At 40.1% G+C, this 14,037-nt stretch overlaps 2 protein-coding genes across 2 annotated transcripts in view; one reads left to right on the top strand and one right to left on the bottom strand.

Annotated features, from left to right (window-relative positions):
- Window positions 1–759, top strand: part of edaradd (EDAR-associated death domain) — a 44,099-nt gene extending 43,340 nt beyond the window's left edge. Inside the window, exon 6 of the mRNA XM_033613449.2 lies at window positions 210–759. Within this exon, the coding sequence (XP_033469340.1) occupies window positions 210–598 (389 nt within the window). The 3' untranslated portion in view covers window positions 599–759. The remainder of the gene's footprint in view (window positions 1–209) is intronic.
- Window positions 760–5,938: 5,179 nt separating this feature from the next.
- Window positions 5,939–13,950, bottom strand: LOC117248391 (uncharacterized). The gene is made up of 5 exons (XM_033613448.2): window positions 13,834–13,950; window positions 11,695–11,786; window positions 11,067–11,187; window positions 10,750–10,925; window positions 5,939–10,276 (listed from the first exon to the last, which is right to left on the bottom strand). Exons 2-5 carry the CDS (start codon window positions 11,695–11,697, stop codon window positions 6,368–6,370), a joined length of 4,209 nt encoding a protein of 1,402 aa, XP_033469339.2. The 5' UTR covers window positions 11,698–11,786; window positions 13,834–13,950; the 3' UTR covers window positions 5,939–6,367.
- Window positions 13,951–14,037: the final 87 nt, after the last annotated feature.

Raw genomic sequence — 14,037 nt, 5'->3', positions numbered from 1 at the left:
TAAGTGACAGGGACACCCAATATGGCCTAAGTGTCTAATGGCTATTAGGGGGCAGATAGTCAAAGTAACTGAATAAATTAATTAAGAAATTAATTAAACTTTAGTTGAGATATTTATTCCCTTTTAAAATTACTGTCAATACTATGTAATTTGCAATGAACACATTCTCTTGAGCTAACTCCATCTTCTTTGTCCATCTCCGAGCTCAGACTACCCCAAAGAACTGCAGTTACTAAAGAGTCCCTGTGAGAAGTGCTGCTGCCCAGCACCTCCTCCCAAGATCAGTGACCTCATGAATGACAAAGATCTCCTGGACTTACTGCGGCTCAAGCTGGACCCAAACCACTGCACCATCAAAAACTGGAAGAACTTTGCAAGTCGCTGGGGGATGAGCTACGATGAACTGACCCTGCTGGAGCACCGGACCCAGGGCTCCTTGTACCACAGCCCAACCCAGGAGTTCCTGCTGCGCTACAACCAGAAGACAGTCACCGAGCTCACTGAACTTTGCCGCATCTACCAGCGCATTGATGTGCTGCGACTGCTGCAGAGCTGGATCGAGAAGGACTGGCCGTCACGCTGGCAAAAGACTCATTGACCAATTTGACTCTGTACATTTTTCTGCTGACAAGGTTGCATGTTTAAGAGATTTCTTCTTCTTCTTCATAAGCTCAGATACATTTTACCAATTCTTAAGCAATAGTGACTTTAGCAAGTGATTTTAAAGGGATAGTTCGACATTTTGGCACATTCGCCTATTGCCGTAATCCCTATAGTCATATGAGTAGCTACATTACCTTTAATTGTCAGTGCGTGCTGTTCTGAGATCGGTGGGGCAGAGCTGCCCACTGAAATGGAGGTGAACGGTACAGGTCCCTCTCTCCCTCAAAACTAATCAAATACACCATCAAATGACTCCAAAACGCTCTTGTGGACAACTTGTAGCTTACACATTCACGACGCTATGAAATAATAATGTAATATTACGAGACAGAGTTGTTTTGAAGCCAAATGCAGAGCCGGAACTACATTCCGGACATACAGTACTTGCTGGGCGGAGTGATTTCAAACAGCGTATGTTTAGTGCAGTTACTCCCGTCATCAAAACAACAAGTTTGTTGAGAAGAAGCCAGAATATACAGAGGAAGAGTTACAGGTTTTGGAAGAAGAGAGAGCAAGAAGAGAGGTTGAGGCTGCCAAGCAACCAGGGGCTGAGGGGAGACCCAGAGCCGGTGGTGTAAATGTGGGGCTTACTGGCCACTTTATTAGGTACACCTGTGCAATATAAATATAGAGTACGCCTCAAAATAATCACCGGAACACAGGGAGAACATGCTAAATCCACACTTATAAATCATCACAACTACTGAAGGAACAACAACATAAAATGTTCCCTAGCAGTCTGTTTATTCCCAACAATGAGAAGTAATGCCAGTCACTTCACTAACTTAAATGCTCTGGGCAAGCACTTAACCATAACATAACCACAACAACATTTGCATTTTAGCCTTATTTACCGTGCTTGGGTTGTAGGCTAATGTTACTCAACATGGAGGTAACGTTACAGCAGAGAGATTGCTGCGCAAAATACACAACGATCACTTACCACGTCTGCTCGTTTTGTGATGCCGACAGATGGTATGACAGTATCTTTCAAGAAAAGCGCTTGAACCATTCCTGAGCTTCCTCCATCCTTTCAGCGTAGTCCTCCGGTAAAAAATGGCAGGAGCACACAAACGTTTTCCGGACCATTTCCACAGGCGTGTTGGGGTCGATGTCCAGCACAAATAGCCATTGTTTCATCCTGTCCGTATTACTGGTTGGAACTATGTGAAACTTCACTTTGCTCCATGTGTTTGGCTTGTTACTGCAACCTTTTACAATGCATGTGTAAACCATGATTTACAAAAACACTTGTAAACTTTCCTCAAACCTTCTGCTGCGTCCAGCTGACGATACCGCAAATGGCTACAAGCAATAACAACGGCACTGTCTCAGGTACGCACTGTGTCACTCCGCCCAGTGGTTTACTCAAGAAAGTAGTTCCGAGTATTTGCTTCATGTGTCGTAATGTTACTTAATTATACATTATTATTTCATAGCGTGGGGAATGCACAAGCCATGTGTTGTCCACTAGAGCGTTTTGGAGTTATTTGATGGTGTATTTGATTAGTTTTGAGGGAGAGAGGGACCTGTACTGTTCACCTCCATTTCAGCGGGCAGCTCTGTCCCACTGATCTCAGAACAGCACGCACTGACAATTAAAGGTAATGTAGCTACTCATATGACTATAGGGATTACGGCAATAGGCGAATTTGCCAAAATGTTGAACTATCCCTTTAAGAGAAAGATAAAAAACAATGACCAACAACTGAAAACTTTAAGTAGAGAATTTAGTATAGCTTGGTGCTTCAGATGGCACAGGATCTTACAGACAGTATAGACTTACTACTGAGTTTGGCTTTTTGAACATTTTTAGCCCTGCAGATGGCATCGCTCTGGAGATGGCAATGTTGTTTTGTCTGCCAATCTGTCTGTTGTTCTTTTGGTTGTTCCACCACTCTGGTCCAAACTGAAATATCTCAACAACTGTTGGTTGCCCTGAAATTTTGTGGAGACATTCATAATTTTAATTACACGAATTTTCCCTCTGGGCATCAATAAAGGCTTCTCTTATGATTTGTGGTCCCCAGAGCATGAATCCTGAGAGTCAAAGGGAGTCAGAGTTTTTGCTTATCCAGTGAAATATCTCAGCATTTACTCAATTTCTGTATAAACATTCATGGTTCATCAATGATGTATCCTAATGACTTTGGTGATCCCCTGATTTTTCCTCTAGTGCCAGTATGAGGTTAACATTTGAGTGAAATGTCTCAACAACTATTGGGTGGCTTAGATAAACTGTGATAAACTTAGTGATCCCTTAATTCTTTTCTGTAACGCCATCATCAGGTCAAAATTTTGATTTGACCAAAATGCTGCAGAATGGACATTGCCATCAGCCTTAGCTGTACTTTGTGTTTAGTGCTAATTAACATTAGTATGCTAACAAGTCTATTTAAGATGGTGAGCATTGACATGTTAGTGTTGTAACCATGTGCATGTTAGCATGCTGAAATTAGCGTTTAGCTTAGAGCACCGCTACGACAAAATACAGCCTCACAGATCCACTAGCATGGCTATAAATGCTTAGTCCTGTTAATGCGCATCTGACTGTATATGACTGGATAAGAAAGAACACAAGGAATGGCAGAGTAGCCCTATTTACATAATATTAAACCCTTTTTTTGTGGAAACAACACTGTGACTCATTCAGTCCCTGCAAGATTTTGCGGGCAGTTTTAAGAAATTGCAATGCATGTTGCTGCCAAGCTGCCCTCCTCCCACTGTCTCTGCTCAGTTAGCATAAGCTAACACAGCGGCAGTGGCTAATACCCGGCACTGACCATTTAAGATCATATAAGATTAACTTTATTGTACCAAATGTGGGAAATTTGTCTTGGGCTATAAGAGGTGACCGTCACTGCTCACATGAAGACTTGACAATATCCCCTGCTTTCCTCTGTGTTTGCAGTAGGGTAAGGTGGTTACACAATCCCAGTAACCCTGCATCAAGTGACACATGAATATTAGAATAATAAATATTTACTGGTCCAAGAGTCCCACACCGAAACAGCTCAGCTCTGTCTGCCATTAATAACTGTTGGGTAACATTAGCTGTGTGATGCCAACTGTTAGCCTGGCACTGTGTGGCCCAGGCACAGAGCTCAGGTCCTCCAGCAGTAGTCTTATCATAAACACAGACAGGGAGAGAGAGAGAGAGAGAGAGAGAAAGAGAGAGAGAGAGCAGATCTACTAGATTTTACCTGTTTTTAATAATCAAATTTGAGGTAAAGTTGCCGTGACTGGACAAAATTGCAAGGTCATGCAGAATTCAGTGGGATTGGCTGAATTTGTGTTAATTGTTGCAATCGCAATATCCTGGAGGGACTGCTCATTTACTGTTGTTCTACTGTTACCTCCAGTAGGGTTTAGGGTGGAATGGAGCTATGTGTACAGTATCAGAACAAATGAAAAGATAGGGTTACAATCAGCATTTGTTCCTTGGACAAATGACTCTATAGGAATTTATCAACTCCAACTCCGATCGGCTCCCATCCCCTTCACAGATGGAAATAAGACACATGGGTGGAGGTGCTAATTTTAGCCCCTAAGCGGGCACGATGCAAGGACAGGCTATCACAAAATACCATCCGTCTTCATCCAAACAGCACTTAAACATTGTTCCAAATTTAGTCAGCATCGAGTTTGAAAGAGATTGAATAACTATGAGATGTAAAAAAGAAGTTACCACCTCAACATTTTCACTTGCCTCTATGCTGCTTTGTACTGTTCCCTAACCTGTTTTCTGGCCCGTCAGTGATGTCAAACATGACACACTGGAAAAAAATGGAAAAAACAAAACAGAAAGGTGTACTCATCTCCTGCAGAGGTGTTACCATGACTCTGGTGTTTGCAATGGGAAAGCAGTCTATATTTTGAGCAGATTATCCTGTGTTTAAAAAACCTGCATGCACATGCCTATTTAGGTGGAAAAAGGGTATAGAGTTCTAAGAGTAAGGTCTAAACCTGCTCTATAATAAAAGTGTCCTGAGATAACTTTTGTTATGATTTGGCACGATATAACTTATAATTGATTTGACTTAAAATTGAAATTGACTATAATAATGATTTCATAGATATCTCCTTAATTTGTTTTTAAAACAAAAAATTGAATTTGTAAAATCTCCAATACTACATTTGAAACGTTTAACACAAACATGTTATTTGTCATTCAGTTTTGTTTTTTTTTTTTGTTTGAGAAAACAACTTAAAGAGTATGGTCCAGACCTGATCTATATGAAAAGTATCCTAAGATAACTTTAGTTATGATTTGGCACTATATAAGGAAAATTGACTTGACTTGACTTGTCTGAATTTTATTTATGTTTTTTTTATTGTAATTGTTTTCTCTGAAATAAACATGTCAAACTCTCTAAAAGCATTTATCATGTTTCAAGGAAAACTAAGCAGCAACACCAACCTCAAGGCAACTGTCTGTTACATTTGTTTTTAATAAGGAATTATATTTTTGATCTTATATTTATCAGCAACAGTTAAAATGCACAGCTCTTTCATTTTAATTCAAATATATTGTACATATTTTTAAAGTTTTATTTCATATTTGATTATAATTTCCTTCTATTCTGTTTGTGTTTCGTGATTTTTGCAATACTTTCTTTTCTTTTTAATTTTATTTTCTCTAACTGTATTTATGTTATGCACCAAAACACCAAAGCAAAATTCTTGTATGTGCAAAGCTACTTGGCAATAAATTGGACTCTGATTCTAATTATATTTTTACAGCTCCTTAATTTCCCAAAAGCTCTCAAAATTCAAATGTCCAAGATGGTTCCCGGAAAAAACTGTGTGTAATTAGATAATATTTATAGGGAAAATAAAGACAGTATTCTGATTATATGTTTCCAATTGGTTAATCGTAATTAATTTCTATTGCATCCTACAAAGCCACTATTTCAGCATACAGTGGGTTAGCTGAAAATGGAAAAATGGAATTTGTTGAATAGATAGGCTTACAAATCAGCTCATATGGAGTAAAGTCTCTAATACAGTAATAGATTCATATTTATTGGGGGTTAACTTGAGCTTTTATTTCAGGGAAATTCCTATTTTTACTATAATCATTACCAAATTTATTTTACTTATTATTATTATTATTACTTACTTATTATTCCATGGAGCTTTCAGGAATTTAAATACGGATCTGTAGAGCAAAGTCTTTTCAAGCCATACATTTTATACATTCATTTACTTTGCATAAAAACCAACAAATCATCATTTATTATTTTGTCTTTTTTTTGAAAGAATCACAAGTATATTGAATGCACTAAGTTATTTATTGAACAAAAAAATGTAACAAATACATTCACTCACAATTATCTTATGTAAAGAGTTTAAGATGCACTTCTCACAAACTATAACAGCTCAATGTGATCACAGGCAATACTGAGGCATTTATTTAAAAAGTAACAGACTTCCAAATCAACAATGTTTAGAAAACAGCTTATATAAATAACAGGAATATACACATAGTTTATAAAAACAAGTTTCTTTTTCAGGCTACATCCATTAAGATCTACAAGAAGGATACCGTAGCTGGCACTATCTGCAGAAAACTGTGGCAAGTGTATTCAAACAGTTAACATTGTCTTTGTGGTCACAAGCTAAGGCAAAAAAAAAAAAGGTAAACTTACATGTATTTACAGTTTTTCTTGACTGAAGCTTAATCAGGTCAGCCTAGCAGGAATCAGTCAGCACCTGAGTCCTTGACATTAAGGCCAAGCATTTTGGAGAGGCCCAATGACAATTTGTCATTTTCATCTGATGTCGAAATTTCAGGTGCTACAAGGCCCAGTACTGACTCTGGCTTTTCTACTTTAAAAGTACCTCCTCTCGCCAAAGAGGAATCTCCTATTTCTGAGGAGGCACCGACATCAAGACTGGGGGCAGCAAGCTTCAGATCAATATCACTTTTCGCTTCAGTTGGTGAGGCATTAGCTGATGGTGCTTTTTCCTTTGCCATTTTCAATCTCTCCATGATGTCAATCTTCTCTCCTGGTTTTGATGTTGCATTTACTATTGGCAAGCGGACCCCTTTGCTGATGACATAGTCCTTTGGCTCTGTGTCAAGTTTTGATAAGCCTAAGGTATCACCAATTCCTCCAGTTCCATCAATGCTGTTCCTGGGCAGTCTGTGGATTTTGAATACAGGAACCTCCACCTCAGCATTAGAGGCATCATTTTCAGAGTCAAGACCACTTCTCTCTTCATCAGTACCAGAACCAGACTTGAATCCCCATTTGAAGGGCCATCTCAGCTTACTTTTTGGAGAACCTTTCACTTCTGCATCTGCTTCAGGTGTGATATCCAGATCAGGTGTATTGAGGCTGGTCTTCACCTCAGGCAGTTTTGGGACACTTAAATCAGTTGAACTGATCTCTCCTTCAACACTGGGAGATTTGATCTCCAAATCAGGTGAGACTTCAAGATTTGCACTGGTATCAACATCTGCTGCTTTTATTTTAGACCCTGGTAAGCTCAACTTTGGAAACTTCAAATTTGACAATTTGGGCTTTTCAAGATTGGCATCTACAGTTGGAGCTCTGGGTCCTTTGATATCTCCCTCCAAATTTGGCACACTCAAGTCTACTGCAGGAACAGAGATGTCGGCATCTTCTGTAGGAGTGCCCATGTTGACCCTTGGTGGCTTGATTCCAGCCTCCACTGAAGGATTAACACTGGGAACTTCTACTTCAGGACATGAAAGATCAAGTTTTGGAAGCTTATAATGAGGCAAATTGAAATCCCCGAGGCGGGAATCAAGATTTAGATCTGGTGTTTTTAACTGTGCATCAGGTTGTTTGAGCTCTGCTTTGGGCAGGTTGATATCTGTATTTGGAGACTTCAGTGTGACAGGTGCTCCTAGTTCAGCTTTTGGCAATGTGGTTTCTATGTTTGGTGCTAAGAGGTTTCCATCAATTTTTGGTGAAGACAGGCTGAGATCTGGTGCTCTCAGGTTTGGGGTAGAAAGATTGGGGGCTGAAAGGTCAACATCTGTCTTAAGGTCACCAACCAGATCTGGAGAACTGAGATCTCCGTTAATAGTGGGGACAGAAAGATTCAAGTCAGGTGCTTTGACATCAGGTATTTGCGCTTTAATATCAGGAACAGACACACTGTCCGTATCAACATCAAGACTAGGTCTTTTTACCCTCGGCCCTGATAAGTCAAACTTCGGTAATTTGGGGAGCTTGAATTTTCCAGCAGAGGCATCCACCTGTGGCGCTTGAAGGTCCACATCAGCTTTTGGTAAGTTAATGTCAAGATCTGGTGCGTCAAGACCAATTTTTGGTGCAGAGAAGGGGGGATCTGATACTTTTAGGTCTACATTAGGTACATCCACATTGCCTTTAGGTGAGTCAAAACTGGCATCAATGCCCGGTGCTTTTAAATCAGCATCCAACTCAGGACCCTTGACTTTTGGTCCTTTAATTTGTGGTAGTTTAAGTTTAGGAAACTTCAGTTTACCCTCAGGTGGGTCAATATCTGGCCCATTAAAATCTACATCTGGACCTTTGACATCAGCATTAGGCATGCTGATGTTGAGGTGTGGAGTGTCAATCCCACCGTCAATTTTTGGTGCTGAAAAATCTGGTGCACTCAAATCCACATCAGTTGCCTTGAAGTTCATGTCTGGTACCTTTACATCAGCATCAATGTCACCCTTTGGACCCTTCAGTGTGCCAAATTTGGGTTTTTTGAAGTTGAACCATTTAAATATTCCAGAAGGACTTTCAACATCTGGAGAATCAATATCTAAACCGGGGCCTTCCACGTCAGCTTTTGCTAAGTTTAGATTTACATCTGGTGCATTTATCTCAGCATCATTCTTTGGAGCTGAGAGATTCAACTCAGGGGCTGAAATATCAGCATCCAAACCTGCATCTGGACCATTAACCTTAGGACCTGAGACTGTCCACTTCGGCTTTTTAAAAGTAGGCCATTTGGGCTTCGCAGAGGGAACTTTGATGTCTACATTTGGTGTGTTAACATCAACATCAGCTTTGGGTACACTCAGATCAACATCAGGTCCATCAACTGATGGAGCAGAGAGACTGAGGTCAGGTGCTTTAGCATCAGCATCAAGGTCAACATCTGGGCCTTTCGCCTTGGGCCCAGAAAGCAGAAACTTGGGCTTTTTGAGTGTTGGGAATCTGATTTTACCAGAGGGGGCCTCAATGGCAGGATCCAGTGCTTTAATATCAGCTTCAGCTTTGGCTAAATTCAGATCGAAAGCTGGTGTGCTAATCTCATTATCCGTTTTTGGAAGAGAGAGATCAACATCTGGTGTGCTCAGATCAGCATTAAGGTCCATATCAGCTTTGGGGCTATGATGTTTTGGTTTCTTCAACTTCAGATGAGGCCAATTAATTGTCCCTGATTGGGTATCAACGTCAAGATCTGGGGCCTGAACATCTAAATTGGGGGAGTGAAGGTCAGCTTTTGGGAGATTTAGCTCAGCATTTGGCACATTCACGTCACCCTTTAGGTCTGCATCTACATCCAAGTCTGCTTTGGGCCCTTGAAGTTTGGGCTTTTTCCATTTCAGATGAGGCCAGTTGATTTTACCAGATGGAGCCTCTGCATCAATATTTTGGGTTTGCACATCTACATCAGGGCCTTTAAGGTCAGCCTTCGGCACATTTATGTCAATATCTGGGGTATTTATTGCACCCTCCACATTTGGAAGAGAGGCATTGACACTGGGGGCGTTCAGGTTCGCATCTACGTTCAGATCAGCTTTTGGGCCATGAAGTTTGGGTTTCTTTAACTTCCAATGCGGCCATTTGGTGTTACTAGATGGGGCATCAATGTCAAGATCTGGGGTTTGAACATCTAGATTAGGGCTTTTGATGTCAACATCTGGTGCACTTAGATCCCTATCGATCTTTGGTGTATTGAGGCTGACATTAGGTGCAGAGAGGTCAGCAGTTAAGTCAGCATCTGGTCCTTTAACTTTAGGAAATTTCCATTGTTGATGGGGCCATTTGAATTTACCAGAGGGTGCCTCAATGTTAGCATTTGGAGGTTCTAAATTTATGCCAGGACCACTCAGATCTACTTTTGGTCCATTGAAATCCAAATCTGGACTTTTAAGATCTAATTTTGGGGTTGACACATCGAGGTCTGGTGTCCCCACATTTCCACTGACAGAAGGGAGATTTACGTCACCAGAAACATCCATGTCTGCTTTTGGTGTTTTGAGATGAGGCAGATTGAAGTTCGGCATTGTGAATTTTGGTGCCTTGTATTTCAGGTTACCTGTCTTGATTTCTGGTTTCTCAATGTCAAGCGAGGAACTGGGGGTGTTGAGCTTGGGAGTTGAGACACTGACATCAGGTGCTTTCAGGGAACCATCTAGATCTCCTTTTACATCTGGTCCAGTCAGTTCAAGGGAAGGCACTGTGAACTTGGTGCCAGCATCAGTTAAAGGGTCATCTAGATTGAGACTTGGAAGGTCTCCATTGAGAGTGGGACCACCTATTTCACCCCCCAAACCCTGTGCAACATTTAGTTTTCCACGCAGGCCATCAAGGGAAACAACTGGTGCCTCAGCCGATGCATCCAGCGACAGATCCTTCTTTAGGTCAACCATCTGTTGATAATGTATTGATAAACAAAGTAGGTTAACATTGATTAAAGCAGCTGTTGTGTAATAAGTTATGTTAGGCTTACAATGTATACTGTTCAATTATTACTGACACTGTTTTAGAGAATACAATATTTTTCAGTGTCAGTTGAAAGAATGCATTTGTTGTGGGTTTTAGGGACTTTTGAAGTGCCCTGGGAGAAACTAACATCATGTCAATGCAGAATGACTTGGACTAATGCTAGCCCATTGGTCATACATCAGTCTTCTCCCATCAGACTGGGTCACCTCACCCAAATTACAAAAAGCATGTTGTCTAACATATTCTTTGTGGTATATAGACATGCAGATAGTTTGGGTTTTATATTCCCCAGTTTAGAGATATCCATTTTTATTAGAACTACTCTGAAACACAACCTCACAACTAGAGGTGAGTGTTTCTTTTTAAATTTGGGTGAACCAACCATTGTGACATTTACCTTTGCAGGGTCTTTGAGACTCATTCCCAAGGAGCCAAGGCCAGCACTGGCTCCTAGCTCCTTCTTTGTGAGAACCTTCATGTTGTTGTCATATGGCTCCAGGGCCTTCAAGATGTTAAGCACCTCATTTTTGTTGAGGTGGTCTAGGTGTATTGTGGCTGCAACAATCTCATCTCCTGGAGCAAGTAGAAATAGCTCATCAAAACCAGCATGTATCTATCTTTTCCTTAAATCTTTTATCTACAGATACTGATTGGGCTTTTCAAAACTGCAGCAAAACTATTATATGACTTCCAATATTCACTTTTTTTTCTTACCAGCTTGTAGGCCACTCTTTGCAGCGATTGTGTCATCTGTGATTCCAGTGATGACGACTCCATTCTCAGAATCATCTAGGACCAGGCTGTCTGAGAAATGTCTACTCTTGCTGTCCCCACTCTGTGTTTAAAAATGGTTTACAGTGCACAAGATGAGACAGGTTTGCACCATTTTCACATTTCCATTTTCACTCTAGAGATGCATGACAATATCAGAACATCATTGGTTTTAAAATGAACTATCGGAATTGGCCAACATGCTGATAATATGATATGTCATAGGTGTCGGCCAATATCAGCTTTAAGATGAACTATCAGAATCGGCCAACAGGCTTTTTCTTATTTTGCAGAACGAATAAATGTAACATACACTGAAAAGTATTTTTTGTCTCCATCTGCTGGTGGGCCATCATGATAAGAGTATGCATGCATAATATGATGTTAATTCCACTACAGAAGAGACTTAAGGATATCGACAAAAAATCTAATATTGTGCATCCCTAATTTGCACCCTGTGTTTTGTTAGAGTCCATTGTTTTAACCTTGGATGTGAAACATTTTGTCATGAAGAAAATTGCCATTGCATATAATATTTAACTGTTCTTTTATGTTTGTTCTTTATACTTACCATAATTTCTTAGTCGTAATTACATCCACATATCATGGAATTTATACCAAAATATAAGAAACCATGGAAACACCAAACCACAGCAAAGTTTTCTGTAAAACACCAGAGAAAAGCAACTTATTAAATGATTTTATTCTAACTTAAATCGGTGACATAACTATACTTTGTACCTTATCGAGGATTCAGTGAAGGAATGCCAAATTTTAACAAATGACCATTGTTGCAGTCTAAAAAAAATTGGAACCCAAAGTGAAATATCTATATACTGAATTAGTTTACTGTAAGCCATTCCCATTGTTTATGAAAAGCCTCTCCCTCTTTCAGAGTCTTCAACAAGAATATAGCCAGCAACATGGTTTTCACTCACTATTTATAAAGCACCAGTTTAGGTTTCCAGTACATGATCAATTAAAAAAACTGATAACTGACACAAAATGAACACATACAGTAAAACATGAAAGTTGATATTGAACCATGAAATAAGATAAGACAACAAGCTTACAAACAGCATCATCAGAAGTCATAGTATGAATATAGCATCGGCTGAAGATCTTAATCATAGATTCCAGGAGTCACTTCCATCAGCTGTCTGTAGCTCTCAGGAGGGTCACTTCATCCCTCTACTCACACACCCCTGCCTGTTCTCAGAGTTCTTCACCTGTCTTTAGCCGCTCCTTAATTATCTGACCCTGACTAACAGAGAAATAATGACGCCCACACACCACATCGCCTCTCACTGCAGGAATCCAGAGCCTCTGCCAGGTTTGCTCAGGGGAATGTATGCATCTAAACCAGTTGGTTTGGATGCATTCTGACTGACATGCCACACTGCTCAGCACGCACACAGCCCTCCCTTAAACCACACCCCAACATCTTCACATGGAAATGCTAATGTTATTGACTTGAAGCATGGTCACACAAATAAAGACAGACCAGACTTTAAGTTTAGAAATAATGAATTGTGAAACTGGTTCTCAAAAAAAGGGAATCAGTGATGTTTTCTTTCGCAAAGATCCAAACTGTCCAATAATGCTAAAAATCACCCACCAGTGTTAATGCAACAGTCACGAACAGATTCTCCTCCAAACACTAATTAGGTCTTAAAGTAGACAAACAACTCAGCAGTTATAGGTGCTAAAATAGTTATTGAAAAACCACACACTTGGCTGTGTGCGATGAGTGGCCACATGTAAAGTACTTAGTAACGTGTTGACAGATTCGCTTAGTTCATTTTTCTCTAAGGATATAAAGGATGAGAGCTCAAAATACACATGACGACAGTCATCATATCACCACCTTTCAGAATTGCTGATGGTCCTTCTTCCTTATTTCTAAAGAAATAAGAAAATGGCCTAACTGCACTGAGACGCAAGTCTCTATGCATACTTCCCCAAACCAGAAAATTAGTTCTTAAAGAAAACAGGAAAATCAGTGAAGTCATGAGAGATTAAAAACATAATCAGAGAAGTGTGATTAATAGGCATATCCTCTCAAAGAGGGTGGCAACACTGACACTGAAAGTAGCTACATGGACTCAGAGCAGGGTGTGAGTCGGATGACAGCAGAGTTTGGTATGTCCAAGTTGGGACAACAGCAAGTCACACTGACAGCAGTACTTACTGGCAACAGTGAATATAAAATTTGATAACTTGTATATTCTTTATCTACAGTTTACACTTTATTTTGAATCTTTACTTGTTGTTAATGCCAGAAACCACAACACATTCCCAAAGACTGCAGCTGGGCCATAACATATCACCATTTTACAAACCTTAACTATTGGTTTAAAAACAAAATTTACAAAGACAGATTTAGAAATTATTTCAAGACAGCGCATGGTTCCAGGTCTGTATAATATACAGACCTGGAACTTTGAATTCTTACAGATTTAAGATTCCTTTGAACCTGGTGGTATCCTTGCATTAAACCTCATCTGCTATGTCAGTTATCAGTTTTCTTTATAGATCAATATAACATAAAGGACAACAACGAAAAAAAAGTTCTGTCCATGCATAGAAAATACATAAAATTAATATTCACAATGCAATTTTTTTAGCAGTTAGCCTCCCAAGTTATATCATCACGGGGTCTTATATCAACCAAAAAGGAGGCCATATACAACATATTTGATAAACTCACCAAGTGCTGGTGCAGGAGACGCCTCCACCCAAAGAAAAGCACGGGGACAGATGTTTCCTCCTCAGTGTATCACTGCTGCTCTGTCAGGCAGGACTGGATGGATCTGCCAGTTATGCCTATAAGCTTGTAGCAAGCCAGGAGAACAGGTTAGGCAGCATCAGCACCGCCTCTCCTAGAGCCCCCTTTCCCCTTACAACACACACA

Source organism: Epinephelus lanceolatus, chromosome 17 (genome assembly GCF_041903045.1).
Source record: "Epinephelus lanceolatus isolate andai-2023 chromosome 17, ASM4190304v1, whole genome shotgun sequence".
NCBI lineage: Eukaryota > Metazoa > Chordata > Actinopteri > Perciformes > Serranidae > Epinephelus > Epinephelus lanceolatus.
This window is presented reverse-complemented; position numbering and strand designations above follow the sequence as displayed.

Coding starts and splice junctions, on each gene's coding strand:
- LOC117248391 (XM_033613448.2), bottom strand. Junction 10,926..11,066: donor AAAGAGTGGCCTACAAGCTG/GTAAGAAAAAAA, acceptor TACTTGCTCCAG/GAGATGAGATTGTTGCAGCC. Junction 10,277..10,749: donor GTCTCAAAGACCCTGCAAAG/GTAAATGTCACA, acceptor CATTATCAACAG/ATGGTTGACCTAAAGAAGGA.